The following is a 16,445-nucleotide window of genomic DNA, read 5'->3' on the forward strand; positions in this document are numbered from 1 at the left end:
GATGGGGCACTGCAAGTTCTGATAGCGAGCACCTATTAAGGCGCGGGGTGGGTGGCAAGTTCCATGCCCGGCCGCCTTTGTCTCCCCAGTCTTTAGGTTTACGGTACTCGTTTTTTTTTAGGCCGAGCCGACTTAGTGGGGTGACGGGGCGGGGAGAGGTGGTGGCCCAGGAAAGTAAAAAATAGTTGCCCGTGAGCGGGAATGGAACCCGGGTTCGTAGTCGGAGTTGTGCGCGCTAACCACTGCGCCACCGCTCCCCTCCCCCACGCCGTGGACGTCACCTTCCACGTGACTCTGCACAAAGCACGGTGCCAGTCCTTACATCGGTGCAACAGGAGACGTGAAAAAATTGCCTTGGCTAGAACCAAGGCACATACGTAGTATGTACTACTATGTATGTAGTAGATGCTACTACATATGCAGTAGCTACGGGCCCCGCACTTTCAAGGGCCCCGCGCTAAACGCTTTCAAGCTATCGATTCCGGCTCAGTGATTCTGCACTTGCTCCATTACTATAGTACTATACCGCCTTCAACTTTTATGAACGACTGGGTGTTTAAAGTTATCGCTTTGTCGTATTACCTGGCTGTATTGCAAATTACTTTACTATGCGAGAAAAAACATTTGTGTTTTAATGTTTTTTTATATATATTCAGGGACCCTTTATAACATTCGCTACATGCCCCGCACGAGCTTAATCCGACGTGGAGAGTGGCTCGCACCCGCACGAGGGCCGGCACGAGCAGCGCCACGCCCGGCCGCCTTTGTTTCCCCAGCGCTGCTGTTGGCGAGCCCCGGTGCCACGTGGCGGCAGCGGCGGCAGCAGCAGCAAGCGGCCCTTGGGGCGCACTGAGCGACCCGGAAACAAACACCGACTTGGGTGGTGCACTGCAGGAGGAGCAGCAGCAGCATCATCATCATCAGCGTCAGTGTTTGTCAGCGGACGAGGCTCGCGCGTTCACGGCTCTCTCCTCTCTCTGCCTGTGGGTGACTGCTGCCCTCCCGGACTTGGCCGTCAACACTGCTGCGCCATATTCACTGCTGCCCCAACACTGCTGCCCATACTCACTGCTGCCTGCCGGCTACTCACTGCTGCCTGCCGGCTACTCACTGCTGCCTGCCGGCTACTCACTGCTGCCTGCCGACTACTCACTGCTGCCTGCCGGCTACTCACTGCTGCCTGCCGGCTACTCACTGCTGCCCATACTCACTGCTGCCCCATACTCACTGCTGCCCCAACACTGCTGCCCATACTCACTGCTGCCCATACTCACTGCTGCCCCACCACTGCTGCCCATACTCACTGCTGCCCCATACTCACTGCTGCCCCAACACTGCTGCCCCATACTCACTGCTGCCCCAACACTGCTGCCCATACTCACTGCTGCCTGCCACTCACTGCTGCCCATACTCACTGCTGCCCATACTCACTGCTGCCCCATACTGCTGCCTGCTACTATCTCATCATCATCATCCGCCTTCCTCGCCGCTGCCATACACTGGGCAACAGGCTCGGCCGCGTTGTAACCCGCAGGGGGTCTCGAGCTGCTGCTGCTGCTGGTGGTAGCTGCGGCCGAGACGGTGGTGACCGAGGCGCCGAAGGAATCTTCCGCCGACACGCCCGCCGTCCTGGGCCTCCTCGAGGTGCACCTAGCCTGGCACTGAGCGACGATGGGGACGAATCCCGAGAGCGCGGATCTCCCTCCGGCCACCGACACAGCAGGTTCCCAAGTTCGGCAGCCAGCACAGCGCCTGTCACTGCGTCTTGTCACACAGAGATCCCCCGTGTAGTCTGTAACAGACTGTAACAGACTGTAGGGGCAAGTGCTGTTAGCGAGCAGCGCCTGTGAAGGCCGGCAGGGCACACGAGGGGGTGGGTGGCCAGCACCACGCCCGGCCGCCTTTGTCTCCCCAGTGGCAATGTTTTTATCCACCGCACCAGGTACTCATTTGAGGCTGAGTCGACCTAGGGGAGGCCCGGTTCAGATAATCGTCACTGGTGTTGGCCGTGAGCGGGAGTCGAACCCGGGTCGCCAGGTTTATAGCGAAGCGTAGCGCTAACCGCTACACAGAGAGACACACAGAGACACACGCACAGAGACACACAGACACACACACAGAGACACACACAGATACACACACAGACACACACAGAGACACACACAGAGACAACAACAACACAGAGACAACAACAACACAGAGACACACACAGAGACACACAATCAGAGACACACACACAGAGACACATGCACAGAGACATACAGACAGACACAGAGACACACGCACAGAGACACACACAGACACACACAGACACACACAGAGACACACACACAGAGACACACACACAGAGACACACACACCCAGAGACACAGACACACACAGAGACACACACAGAGACACACACAGAGACACACAGAGACACACACACCCAGAGACACACACACAGAGACACACACACACAGAGACACACACAGACAAACACACGCACAGACACACACACACAGATACAGACACACACAGAGCCACACACACAGAGACACACACACAGACACACACACACAGAGACACACACACACAGACACACACAGAGACAGACACAGAGACACACACACAGACACACACACACAGACACACAGAGACACACACAGACACACACACACACAGACACACACACAGACACACACACAGAGACACACACAGATACACACACAGACACACACACAGACACACACAGAGACAACAACAACACAGAGACAACAACAACACAGAGACACACACAGAGACACACACACACAGAGACACACAGACACACACACAGAGACACACACAGATACACACACAGACACACACACACACAGACACACACACAGACACACACAGAGACACACATAGAGACAACAACAACAACAACACAGAGACACACACACAGAGACACACACACAGAGAGACACACACACACGGAGACACACACACAGACACACACAGAGACACACACACAGACACACACACACAGAGACACACACACAGACACACACAGCCACACACAGACACAGAGACACACACACAGACACACACACACACAGACACACACACACAGACACACACACACAGACACACACACACACATACACACACAGACACACACACAGAGACACACACACAGAGACACACACAGACACACACACAGACACACACACAGAGACACACACACAGAGACACACACACACAGAGACACACACACAGAGACACACACACAGAGACACACAGAGACACACACACACAGAGACACACACAGATACACACACAGACACACACACAGAGACACACACACAGACACACACACACAGACACACACAGAGACAACAACAACAACACAGAGACACACACAGAGACACACACAGAAACACACACAGAGACACACACACAGAGACACACACACAGACACACACACAGACACACACACAGAGACACACACAGAGACATACACACAGAGACACACACAGAGACACACAGAGACACACACACAGAAACACACACAGACACACACACAGAGATACACACACAGACACAGAGACACACACACACAGACACACACACAGAGACACACACACACAGACACACACACACAGACACACACACAGAGACACACAGACACACACACACAGACACACACACACAGACGCGACTATTTAGCGGGGCCTGCGTCTTCATTCTTCGTGTAATCGACTGAAGTAGTTTGTTGGGTCGCACAATGCGCGCGGCCCTAATAGTGCGTTCTGTCAAACAAACTCCTCCTGCAGTGAAGCACTGCAGCGTTCACCGCATCACGTGCGGTACACGGCCACACACACACTGCGTTTCTCAACGCTGTCGTCGTGTGCATCCTACGAAAGGGATGGATTGTCCCAGTGAGCTGTAATCGACGAGGGCAGAAAGGTAAACAACGCCGATGTGCCTTGATCATTCTGGCCGGTGGCTCCAGTGTACTCGCAGCGCAGTATGCGGGCACGGCCTTGACACTGGCCTAACGCATATACCGACGACACACACACACGGGACGCCCATATCCAGCACTTGCTGTGTGCACACTTCATGCTGTACACCATCGTCGACATCGGCCACGATCGACCCCACTGCTGGTTTGAAGCCTTGTCCAAGCGTGGCCGTCATAGCCCTCCCTACACACCACAGCAGTGCCAACAGCGTCTCTTGTAGCGACTGAAAGTAGTCTCTCACGACATGGCATTACATACACGTGGGCATTTAAACTGCACTGTGTTTGGTGTCGCATGCCTAGCCAGGTCACCATTATAAAATGAGACCCATTATAGAAACGGGGCTCTCTCTCTCTCGCTCTCTGTGCCAGGGGAATGCAATTCGAGAGATGTTTTTTTTTCTGTTCCCCATTTGCCGAGTGGCGTCTGTCGTGATCCAAGCCCCGCAGACCGCACCCCACGGTGCTGCATTGCAGTCGGGCCGGGCCTGCGTCGACTCGCAACGCAGAGCCCGGCAGACGCCACGAAATAAATAGACTGCCTGCCGGAGGCTGTGTCCCCCACCCCGCGTCCCACGTCTTCACACCCATGGGTTATTGTTGTTTTTTGCAGTTGTGAACTTGCGGACACGTCCGTACCTGGGATACCCGTGGAACAAAAGAGCTTGGTAGCTCATCGGATTCCACCTACAGCCCAAAGAATGATTCGGATTGAACTCAAGGGTTGATCCACATTCTACCAGAAACCCCCCCCCCCCAAAAAAAAAAAACCTCAACCTCCACTACCTAAAAAAATATGTACTGTGTATAAAAGGCGACGTTTCGGGTAATGGCCCTTCTTGTTTTTGTGTTAGGCCATACATTATTAGTTATTTTTGTGAAACGTGATTTCAAGAGGCGAAGGTATCCACCCACCCACCAACTTTCCCCGCCAAAAATGTGTTGAACAAATTTTATACCGGTTCATATAAATGTTTAGATAACAGTGTGATATGTGCAGCCCTGCAATGAAAGCAACACAAAGAGAGATGGTTTTCAGGTTTAATGTCACTCAGGAGGCAGAGGAACCTCCTCCATATGAAGCAATCTTTCATATAAAAGTCGTTTTAAAAATGGCAAAAAAATGCTGCCTTTCAATCGCTCACGCCACTGCCGGCGGAATTACCTCCGCTAAAGGAAGCTCTAGAAGGTACGGTATTTGGCCTACGTTTTCCACGTGGGCCAAACGTATTGGAAGGGGTAGCAGTACCCACGCTTAACCGCACTGCACACCACCTGCCGATTGAACGTGATGCATGAGAGGATTGTACAGGTAGCGTTCGTAGTTATGCAGCGGTTCACTACCACGGAAACTCGACTTCCGCAGTGGCGAGATGTTAACTACCTCGCCAGGTACACAGGAGGTTGTGGGTTCAAACCCAACCCTGACGCCTGCTGTATATTTGGAGTTCGCACCTTCTCCCCGTTTCGATTTAAAGCTTTCGTGACTGCAAGGATTCATCTTCTTTGGTTCTTTCGGTAAAGTCACGTAGAATGAGAATAAAATAATAAATTGCGTTATTTTATTTTATCAATTTATTATTTTATTCTCATTCTACGTGACTTTACCGAAAGAACCAAAGAAGACTTCTCCCCGTTGTCGCGTGGATTTTTCTCTGGGTCCTCCGGGTTTTCCCTCCGCATTTAGAAACGTGCATCTAGAGTATTTGGCTGCTTTAAATTTCCGTACAATGATAAGCCGCTTCGTTGAGATATCTTTTGTGGCCAGGTAGCTTCTGAAAAAGAGCTATGTAACTCAGTGGGCCTTACCTGTACAAATAATCTAAAAAGTTTAGTTTTAGGTTTAAATTTAGGGTCACCAATTCATTTCAGAATGAATTGTTTTTAAATGTTACCATCACATTCGTTCATTTTTGAGTGTACAACCTTTAGTTGGTTATCAAACAAAGCGCTTGAGTAATTATCCTAGAGTCTAGCAACGGCTCATTATGATCAGAAAAATCCAGGATCAAAGTATTTGTTATTCAGTTTGACCTATGTGTTACGTATAATGTTTAACCTCGGTCAAACTACTGACCAAAATTGAGAAAATGCAGGGGTAGAGGAGTGGCCAATGGGAGAGGGGCAGGGCCAGTTGGGGAGTGGCTAGAGGTGATGGGCAGAAAGGGCAGGGCCAAATTCTGGTGAGTGACATCTGGTGAGTTGCATGTGACGAATGAAGTTCCCATGCATAGGGATAGGGCTACCCTCTAGTACTGTAGAGGCGGTCACGACACAACATACCAGAGAGTGCTGTGGAGTAATCAAATGAATGAGTGGACGATGATTTGGAAAGAATTTTCTGTCGGATATCTAATTACATGCATGGCTGTGGACCACGTAACATCTGGTGCTACATATTCCGACCCTGACGCTTGCTGTATATTTGGAGTTTGCGTGTCTCTCTCTCTCCCCGTGGTGGCGTGGAACTTTCTCCGGGTCCTCCGGTTTTTCCCTCCACATTTAGAAGCATGTGCTTCGAGTATTTGGCTGCTATAAATGTCCACGTGATTAAGCCACTTCAGCTATCATTTGTGGCCAGGTCACTTCTGAAAAAGCTTCGTAGCTCAGTGGGCCTTACCTGGTAAAATAAAAAATAGTTTTATGGCATACATCACAAATTGTTCTGCGGAAGAAGCTCTCTTGCTTGTGCTCCTTGTTTCGCTTGATGCATTACAACTACGTGCTTTGTGACTCGCCGAATTCTAGTTGGCACACGGGTTCAATGTTCTGCAAAAGGTGGACCTCATTTCCAGGGCTCTGTTGACACCTTGCACTGTGTGGTCGATGCCGTCTGTAGTGGCCACTCCTCAGGGAGAACTTGAGCGGCCCACGATGGAGAGCCTGCTCCAGCGAGCCAACGAGCAAGATGCACATGCCCAAATAGAGGTGAGCTTGGGGTTGGAAGGGACTTCACTGCATCATGGGGCACCGTGGTGGCAAGACGTTAACTACCTCACCTGGTGTGCAGGAGGCCGTGGGTCTTATCGCGACCCTGACGCCTGTATATTTTTGAGTTTGTGTGTCTCTCTCTCTCTGTCTCCCCGTGGTCGCGTGGATTTTTCACGGGGTCCTCCGGTTTTTCCTTCCACATTGAGAAACGTGCATTTCTAGTATTTGGCTGCTATAAATTTACACGTGATAAACCACTTCTTTGGGCTAGCATTTGTACCTAGGTTGCTTCTGAAATAGAGCTATATACCCCAGTGGGCGTTACCTGGCGAAATAAAAAAAATATAGTAGTTTAGTTTAAAAACGGTTATTGTACATATTTTGATCTATTAATCGTAATCATGAAATCAAGTTTTCTTCCAAATCATGCTCACATTCAGAAGGGCATAGCGCCAAGTAATTGAATGCCGCACGAAGATGGCATCCAGGGCCTTCCGTTGTTGGGATTGGTTGGCCGCGTCGCAGCCATTCGGTCAGCCAGGTGGTCATGGTGCACGCACGATTGGGGTGGAGTCACAGCGGCTCTCACCTGTGTGTGACGACGCTCAGCAAGGGGTCGGTTTGTCTTTATTTTGTTGGCCGGCCACCGTTTATTCCACTGGGTGGCACGGTTTTCCATTGAACTTCATACAACCGACTCACAAGAAAGAACAGCCGAAGTGCGCGCACACGCGCCTAACACCCACTTGTGCACGTTTCCAAATTCGCACAAACTTAGAAGGTTGCCTCAGCCACCACCGAGGCTGTTTGGGACGGCCTTCTGGATACGGATGAATGTCCCCCACTATAGTAGCTCAGATTTCACTCTTGGGATGTTTTTCTGGCCTTGGTTATGCTTTTGGGTTCTGAAGATCGGTGTGGAGCCCTTAGGCCCATCACTCCCCTCAAACCAAAACTCCAGAGAGCTCCACCTTTATCACGAAAGTGATCTCTCGCACCACTTCCACCGGCCACCAGACGGCACCCCGCGTCAGCTCACCACAATTGAGCACTTTCGCCAGATGTATGTATGTGTATGTATGTTGAACTTCTTTCGCACTGTACGAAGCCAACTGTGCTGATCGGAGGTGCGGGGGAAGGACAACAAACTAAATACAAAAAGCAAGTTCTAAAGCAATGAGTTTTCAATCTAGATCTCATGGCTGTCCAGTAGCTTCCTAATATCGGAAGGAAGACCGTTCCAGACGGCTGATGGCCGGCCAAAAGCCGCTGCGAAGATGACCGGAGTTCGGGTGATGGTTTATGTTCCTTGACGAGATCAGCGAGGTATTGTGGTTCATTTGTGGCAAGCACTTTGTGTGTAAATGAGTGCGACCTTATCATGAATTCGTTCGGCAACCGGAAGCCAATGCAGCTCGGCGAGCACACGGACGGACACAGTCAGATCTTGCAGCGCCCTTCACGACACGTGCCAATAACTCAACACCATCCAGGGCTCCAGTTCACCAACGCTTCACTCACCCGTCCCCACAGACGGAAGGGTTCCGCTTCAACACGTTTGGCAGCACACTGTAGCACCACTTCCTTCTTGCCACAGGGGGCAGCTCATGGCTCTCCGCCTGATGATGCGAGTTGTAATTGCTGGCGAAACGTTATACTCCAATTGTAAATGTTGTGGGTTTACTCTCCAACACACCAGTGTGCTGAACGAGTAACTAATTGAGATGCTTTGTTTACATGACAAACCTTAGTAATTTACTGTGTCGGGTGGTGGCAGGTTTAATGACACTAATTTTCACGCGATCTAACCCAAAACCTCTTCTGCAAAATAGTGGTCGTGAAAGCCTCCAGTGTATTAAAGCTCCTCCTGCTACTTGTGCTGAACCCTGCCCTGCTCCTGCTCTTGACCCTACTCCCTGACCCTGACAGCCACAAATCTACACAGGGATTCCCTATCACTTCAAGGACCCTGGCTTACAGCATAACACATTCCTGCGGAGGGAGCTGGTAGGAACGTTGGGTTGCTCAGTCAATGGCCAGGGTCAATGGCGGCACCACGTGGTGTATTCTGCAAATATGCCCGACTGTGAGGGCGGGCACAAGCCGGCGTGAGTAGGTTAAACGTTGAGTTTTATAAGGGCACCACGGGGTGACCAGCCCCTCCCCACCCAGCCCCACCCCACCCAGCCCCACCCCTCCCCACCCTCCCCTCCCCACCCAGCCACTTCCTACCCTCCCCTCTCCACCCAGCCCCACCACTCCCATGTGGACAGACATCCACAGACATACACAATTAATCCCCTGCCTCCTGTGAATTAATCCCGGTTGGGCTTCCAGTCCATATAAGGGCACCACGGGGTGACCAGCCCCTCCCCACCCAGCCCCACCCCACCCAGCCCCACCCCTCCCACCCCCCACCCAGCCCCACCCTCCCCACCCAGCCCCTCCCCACCATCCCCTCCCCACCCAGCCCCTCCCCACCCAGCCCCTCCCTTCCCTCCCCTCTCCACCCAGCCCCACCCCTCCCACGTGGACAGACATCCACAGACATACACAATCCCCTGCCTCCTGTGAATTAATCCCGGTTGGGCTTCCAGTCCACTACGTTTCCTACCAGTATTAAACTGCACTATATCAATATGCTCGGTGGCTGTTGAGCCGACTCTGCCCGGCTTCAATCCCCCGCCGCTGCGTTTCTCCGCTGCCGGCAGTTGTTGGTGTCTCGGAGTCCTCTGCTTGCTCTGAGCTCTCCTTTTCAACACGGCCCCGAGCCATCCCTAGTGTTTGAAAAGCATGCCAAGTTGGCCAGTGGTGAGGAAGCAGTCAATCCCCTGCTCGGGAGACGAGTCATTCCCCCTCCACACGTGCAATTCCAATGAGTGATGCTGCACTTCTCCCGCAATTGTTACTTAAGCGCATCACAGCTACTGCACATCCCCCACGTGTGCAAGTTAAGTCCATCACAGCCACTGCACTTCCCCCACGTGTGCAAGTTAAGCCAATCACAGCCACTGCACTTCCCCACGTGTGCAAGTTAAGCCCATCACAGCTACTGCACTTTCCCCACGTGTGTAAGTTAAGCCAATCACAGCTCAGTCACATGCCCGCATGCATCTCTTAACCAATGGGTGTTCTGGCCATCACTGTATGGTCAATTGTGGCGGTCATCCCAGTGTCCAAACCTGCCCACCCTCCGAGTAGGTACCGCGCAACGGCCTCGCTTGCCCAACTTCATCACATTGTGCTCCTTCGTGCCGGGTAAAATATTCACTGCACTTCACTGGACCGCTGTATTTGACAGTGTAGTCTTCACAACTGGGATATGTGAAAGCGTGTCATACAGTAATTGTTCATTGGGCCATGACCATCAATTTACCACCAACTACGAGATGTTGTTTGCTCACGAGTGGCTGCTGCCCGGATTAAAACTCGTGTTCCCAGGAGTGCCAGATCAATGTTGTCACCAGCATATTTGTCCCCTTAACCACGCATTCATTACTCTTCACAAACTATGTTTCAAATGCTTTCTCAGTATCTTTGAACTATGCAATTGGATTTAAAAAAAAGTTGCACAGATTTGACATGTTTTCACTTTATCAAAGTTGAACCAAACAAGTTTAGGATGGCTTTGTTGGTTGACATTTATTTTCAACCAGACAAGATCCCTTTGAGACCGGAAGCCTCTTCCTCAAGATCTAAAATAATTTATCATTTACAGCACCATGTTATTCCATAGGCCTCCCGCATATTTTCAGTCATGGGAGTTGTTTGACCATACTTCACGATGGTTGTTGTGAAGAGGGTATCCAGGAGCAGTTAAGATATTGCTCGCAAGAGGCATGGCATGATTAATCCATGTAAATAAGTTTTACACTCATGGTACGTGCCTTAAATCACACGCATAAAATGATACTTCCGTACAAAATTGTGTGATATTGCTGCATTAAAGCTAGAAGTGCAAAGATAATCGTTGCAAAAGAGACAGAAATTCAAGAAATAACACATGAGATGGTAAACAGCATAATACAAAATATAACTGATTCTTGAATCAAATCAAAACTCCAGATCTGGACAACGTATCCAATAATTGCTGGGGGGAAGAGAGTAAATCATTGTATGCCTTGTTGGCAATGAGAATATTTGTTCATAAACATGTGAATTAATCTGTGTTCATTAAGAGAAAAAAACACGTACCTTGAATTGCAGGCGCCGTGTTATCCATATAGAGGGTTTTTTTTTTGGGTTAGATCGTGTAAATGTAAATGTGTCATGAACCCACCCCCACCCGACACAGCCAATTAGTAAGGTTTTTCACGTGAACAAAACGTGTCAATTAGTTACTAATTCAGCACACCGGTGTGTTGGAGAGTAAACCCGAGTTAATGACACATTTATATTAGCGCGATCTCACCCAACAGAAAATACGACTATTGCTAGACTATTGCTACGTGTTCTAGATTTAAAGCTTTCGTGACTGCAAGGATCCATACTCTTTGGTTCTATTCGGTAAAGTCACGTAGGTAAAAAATGTAACAACAAAATCACGACGTTTCGACCACAACACAAGTGGCCTTCATCAGGTGAAGGGATCAACCTGTCCAGAGGACAGCGTTGGAGTGAAGAAAGTCAAGCGCAGGTCGCCTCCTTTAAGCTGTGAGTGGGTAAACAGAAAAGACGCCTTGACAAGGGAATTAGCATAAAATGTAAAGCTGTGCAAGCTCACAAATAGCATCACAAATACATTAGCACCACCGTGAGAGTTTGGGATGCCACTAATTCACTCCAACGCTGTCCTCTGGACAGGTTGGTCCCTTCACCTGATGAAGGCCACTTGTGTTGTGGTCAAAACGTCATCATTTTGTTGTTTTATTTTTTACCTACGTGACTTTACCGAATAGAACCAAAGAGTATTGCTACGTGTTATGCATTGTTTGCACTCTTCCTCTGACATCGACCGTCAACCTCGCGATGTTCACCCCAGGTGGCCAAGCAATACTTGAAGAAGGCGGTGGAGTCGGGCAACGAGGATCACAACAGGACTGCCGTCGGGTGGCTGATCAAGGCGGCCACCGAGGGGAAGAAGGATGCCGCCAACTTGCTCCAGCAGTGCGTGCGGCTCAACAAAGGTGGCCACGCGTCGCGTCACGAGCGAACCCCCATTGGCGTTTCTCCTCCCACGTGGAGAAGACACACACACACACACATTGAATAATTAGTTTGATTGATTAAATGATGTATCTCTACCCCTGTAGCCATATAATGTATGTGCGTATGTGGCTGTAACAGCAGAGGTCTCACTCCGAATCAGTCGAGCGGCAATATCTTTTTATCGGTTGCGTAACGCTGTGTGGAAGCTACCTGGTCTGTCGCTCCACACTAAGCTCCAGGTCTTCTCGGCCACGGTCATTCCCTCCCTTCTCTACGCTTGCGAAACGTGGACCCCCCTAATGGAGCATCTTCGCCGGTTGAAAACATTTAGGCTGGCCTGCCTACGATCCATCCTGGGTTTAACCAGACTTGATTTTGTGAGGAGCTCACAAATCCTTGAAAGATCTGGGCAAAGTGCCATCGGTGAGCTCCTCCGGCGGGCAAGGCTGCGATGGCTGGGTCATGTAGCCCGCATGCCCAGCCACCGCATGCCGAAGCAGCTTTTGTTCGCCCGGATTGAGGGGGCTAAACGGGCGCGGCACGGGCTAGAGAAGAGATGGAGTGATGTGGTACAGGAGGACGTGGAGCTGAGTGGACTTGCCGATGACTGGTACCAGCGGTGTCAAGATCGGCCTCTGTGGAGGAGGCTCGTGAAGGACGCTATTGGGCAGTTGGAGGTAGTCGCCCTCCATCAACAACGGAGGGCGGAGGAGCGACGCTCACAACGAGCGGAGCGCCGGATGGCTAAAGCACAGCAGGTTGGCACAGTAGGGGGCACAGGTGGTGCATCAGCCAGCCATCTCAGTCATCTTAGTCAGTCGACCCGTGGCACTTGGGTCTGCCCCGTGACCTCCTGCCCGCGGGCGTTCGACACTTCACGTGGCCTCAAGGTGCACATGCCCTGGCACAAGCGTCGTGGTGACGTCACCGCCACTTAGTGGCGAATGGCGGTTGTTGTTGTTGTACGTAGGGCGTGGTGGTGTAGCCTTTAGCGCTACGCTGCGCTATGAACCCGGCGACCCAAGTTCGATTCCCGCTTACGGCCAACACCGTTGACGATTATCTGAACCGTTCCTCGGCCTCCCCTAGGTCAACTCAGCCTGAAATGAGGACCTGGTGCGGTGTGTAAACATCGCCACTAGGGACACAAAGACAGTCAGGCATGGTGTGCTGGCCACCCACCCCCTCACGTGCCGTGCCGCCCTTTATCGGTGCTCGAAAGATTCTTGTCTTGTACGTTAAACGTCTTTTGCACCATACGTAGCCAACCGTGCTAATCGGAGGTGCAGGATAAGAGTTACTGGGGCAAATATGAACGCAACCTTATTTGAAGTTACATTTGTTAACTGCAAATTTAAATGTTTCCCAACCTGATTCCTCTTCACAAGTGTCACCCTGAGGAGGCACCGTGTGGAATTTAGATTTTATTTAAAAAATGTAAGTTGTTTTCTCTCACACGATCGGTGATTTAGCGGTATAAAGCAAATCATACGTCCTATCTGGAACTTTCTACAGCAGATAAGTCACATGTATGTTTATGTATGTTGAACTTCTTTTCGCACCGTACGTAGCAAACCGTGCTAATTGGAGGTGCGGGAATGGGCCAACGTGCAGCGGGCACGATGTTACATCGTGTGACAGTTTGGTAACGGGGGAGTGGGGGCTATTACATCATCGCTAGAATGTGACTTGTTCGGTATTGCCGAAGAGTGACAGTGTCACCCTGTGCTTGTAACCCTAACCCGCCCATAGGGTTGGGCCCTGATTAAGACGTCACTATTTGACGGCCCATGTGTTCCACAGAGTGACACAACAACAAGTTGTGTACGGTGAAACCTTGGATTTTGCGAGTAACTTGGTCTGCGAGTGTTTTGCAAGACGAGCAAAAAAATGTTTAAATAAATATTTAATTTGGTAAACGAGCGAGGGTCTTGCAATACGAGCAGTGTACGTGTATACGCTTTGTCTGCCGAGCGTCACGTGATCACAGCTGATATACGAGTGCTTTGATATACGAGTGCTTTGGATTACAAACACGTTTCCGGAACGAATTATGCTCGCAATCCGAGGTTTTACTGTATTATATATATCAGAAATTAAAAAAAAGAACATTCAAAATGTTGTCTAGCCCGACTGAGAGGTTTGTTTTGCCTCTTTATTCACTAAATACAAAGAATAGCCTTGAAGTGTCCAGTTTGTTGACCACTGCATCGCGCTCTTTCAGATGCGCTCTGGGGCCATCTGGAATGCTCTTCCTTCCGATGTTAGGAAATTCACTGGAGCTGTGCACTTTTAAATCATTTCTTTAGAACTGCTTTTCGTGTTTAGTTTGTTGTCCTTCATCAGCACCTGCAATTTAACACGGTTGGCTACGTACGGTGACAAAGAAGTTCAACGTACGTACGCACTTCCAAGTGACGGCATGAGGCGAGGCGCTTGTGAGTCGTGCGGCTCACCTGTGTCCCTCCAGGTGAGCGCACACGTACTGCGTGTGCGCCATGCTGCTCTGCTGCCAGGCGTCGGGCCCGCACGTGGCCACGCAGGCCTCGAGCGACACGGCGCTGGAGATACTCGTCCACTGTGTTCGGAGCCTGACCCGGATGCTCAGAGTCACGACCCCCCTCCCCCCCCCCCCCTCCCCCTTGTGAGTGTCGTCCAGTGCGGTCGGTGCTCTCGGCTGGACTGAGCAGCTGAGCGTTCCACCTTCTCAACATTATAAACACATCTTCGTCACATTATCTACTTAATTACTTAAACCTCGTTCACATTATCTACTTAATTACTTAAACCTCGTTCACAAGTTCCTACTTTGGGAATCGTTCCCTGCTTTTATGTGAATGCCTGACCACTGTTACAGAGTTTGGAGACGCAGTTGTGGGAATGGCGCCGTATAGAATTTAATAATTATTGCAATTATATTGCGAGTAAAATGCTCCTCGCAAAAATTGCTCAAACGAAAACGTTATCTATTTGTCAACCAAACATGTACCCGCTCCACGTTTTGCCATTACCGTTGAGTGTGACGTTACACTGATGGTTATGAAGACGAGGCGGTTGGTATATGATCTGAATGTAAATTTATCTCGGAGCCTGAAGACGTCTGAATGCTTCAACGTCAAAAGTGGCTGTAATTGCACCTAACGAATGGGTGTACTGCCTATTGTGCATGTCTCCCTGGGGTGAACTTTTTTTCGTTCTCACATTAATACAACGTGACAAGTCTGCTGTGGCCACTGCCAGTGATGGGATTTAGCGGAATTAATGCGTAAAAGAAACGGGTGGCTTTAAACCCATTAGTAGACTATGGCGGCAAAGATTGCATTGGTTACAGTGTATACCAGAGGCGATTGAGAAGATGTTTGTGATAAGTGCTAAACAAAGTAATGAACGGACGCGGTGAACCGTTTTACATGGAGCTAACTCATGCACACCCAGTTGTGTGAAAGTATATATATATGTGCAATAAATGGACATGAATGTTTTTCTTCAGTGATGCCAAAAGATATTTTGTAGAGAACAATCATTGTATCTGCACTTCCAGTGAGAAGCTCAACAAAACCGTCACTGTCATCGTGATGAACAGCACGATTAAGGCATTTGTGCTTAGTAACTTAACCATGTACATTATGAGCAGAGCACACCTCTGCCAGAATATATCAACAGTTATACCGTGTCCCTTGTCACAATTTACCAGGTGCAGCCAAACACCAAATCCACACGCATATTGTGCATGACGCACACTCGGTTCAAGTCCTCATATTAGGGTCTTTCTGAAATCGCACAAAGGCTGCTGGTGCTTAGGCCCCTTTGTGCGATACTTGTTAGCCCAACAGCGCCGTTCTTCAGCCTGCGGCGTGTGTGTCTGTGTTTAATGAATTACGTGTTAATTATATGGCGGTTATATTGACGAGCAGAATGGCAGCTGCTGTGGCAGAGGCATGATGGGTTATTGTCCTCGTGAGAGAGCGGAGGACCCGTTTGTTCTGATTGCCCCTAAACGGAGCACGCTTAACCCTCGGCGAGCACACGCTGTATGCCTCTGTGAGCTCCGCGGGACATCGCGTAAATCAGCGCACGCTTCCCCGTTGAATACTTCAGTAAAAAAAAATAGCTTGCCCACATGTGGTATGTGAAGGGGCAAAGGCAGGATCTATAAATCATGGGGGTACAGGACAGATCAAGATTATTTACGTGTGATAATATGCGACTGCCTGTATTAATTAATCTGCGTGTTTGTGTACACACACACACTGAATGTAAATTAGTGGGTAGCGGAAATGTAATGCCTAGCGCAGAGCACTAAAATCCTGGGAACCTGGGCAGGATTCCTGGTATTGCCCTAAGTACTCTTTGGTTTTTACCTGCGTGACTT

The 16,445-nt window shown here is 50.1% G+C and overlaps 1 protein-coding gene across 2 annotated transcripts in view; it reads left to right on the top strand.

The window, feature by feature from the left end:
• The first annotated feature begins 373 nt into the window (after window positions 1–373).
• Window positions 374–16,445, top strand: part of LOC116941206 (wolframin-like) — a 52,101-nt gene continuing 36,029 nt past the window's right edge. Inside the window, exons 1-4 of one of the 2 annotated variants that reach the window (XM_032951991.2) lie at window positions 374–983; window positions 1,535–1,723; window positions 6,834–6,922; window positions 11,907–12,051. In XM_032951991.2, coding sequence (XP_032807882.2) covers window positions 1,672–1,723; window positions 6,834–6,922; window positions 11,907–12,051 — 286 coding nt within the window. In that variant the 5' untranslated portion in view covers window positions 374–983; window positions 1,535–1,671. The remainder of the gene's footprint in view (window positions 984–1,534; window positions 1,724–6,833; window positions 6,923–11,906; window positions 12,052–16,445) is intronic. The other variant, XM_032951993.2, reaches the window with a different exon arrangement.

The sequence above is a fragment of the Petromyzon marinus genome, chromosome 11, assembly GCF_048934315.1.
Source record: "Petromyzon marinus isolate PM22_M1 ecotype Great Lakes invasive population chromosome 11, UKy_Petmar_22M1.pri1.0, whole genome shotgun sequence".
In the NCBI taxonomy this organism is placed as follows: domain Eukaryota; kingdom Metazoa; phylum Chordata; class Hyperoartia; order Petromyzontiformes; family Petromyzontidae; genus Petromyzon; species Petromyzon marinus.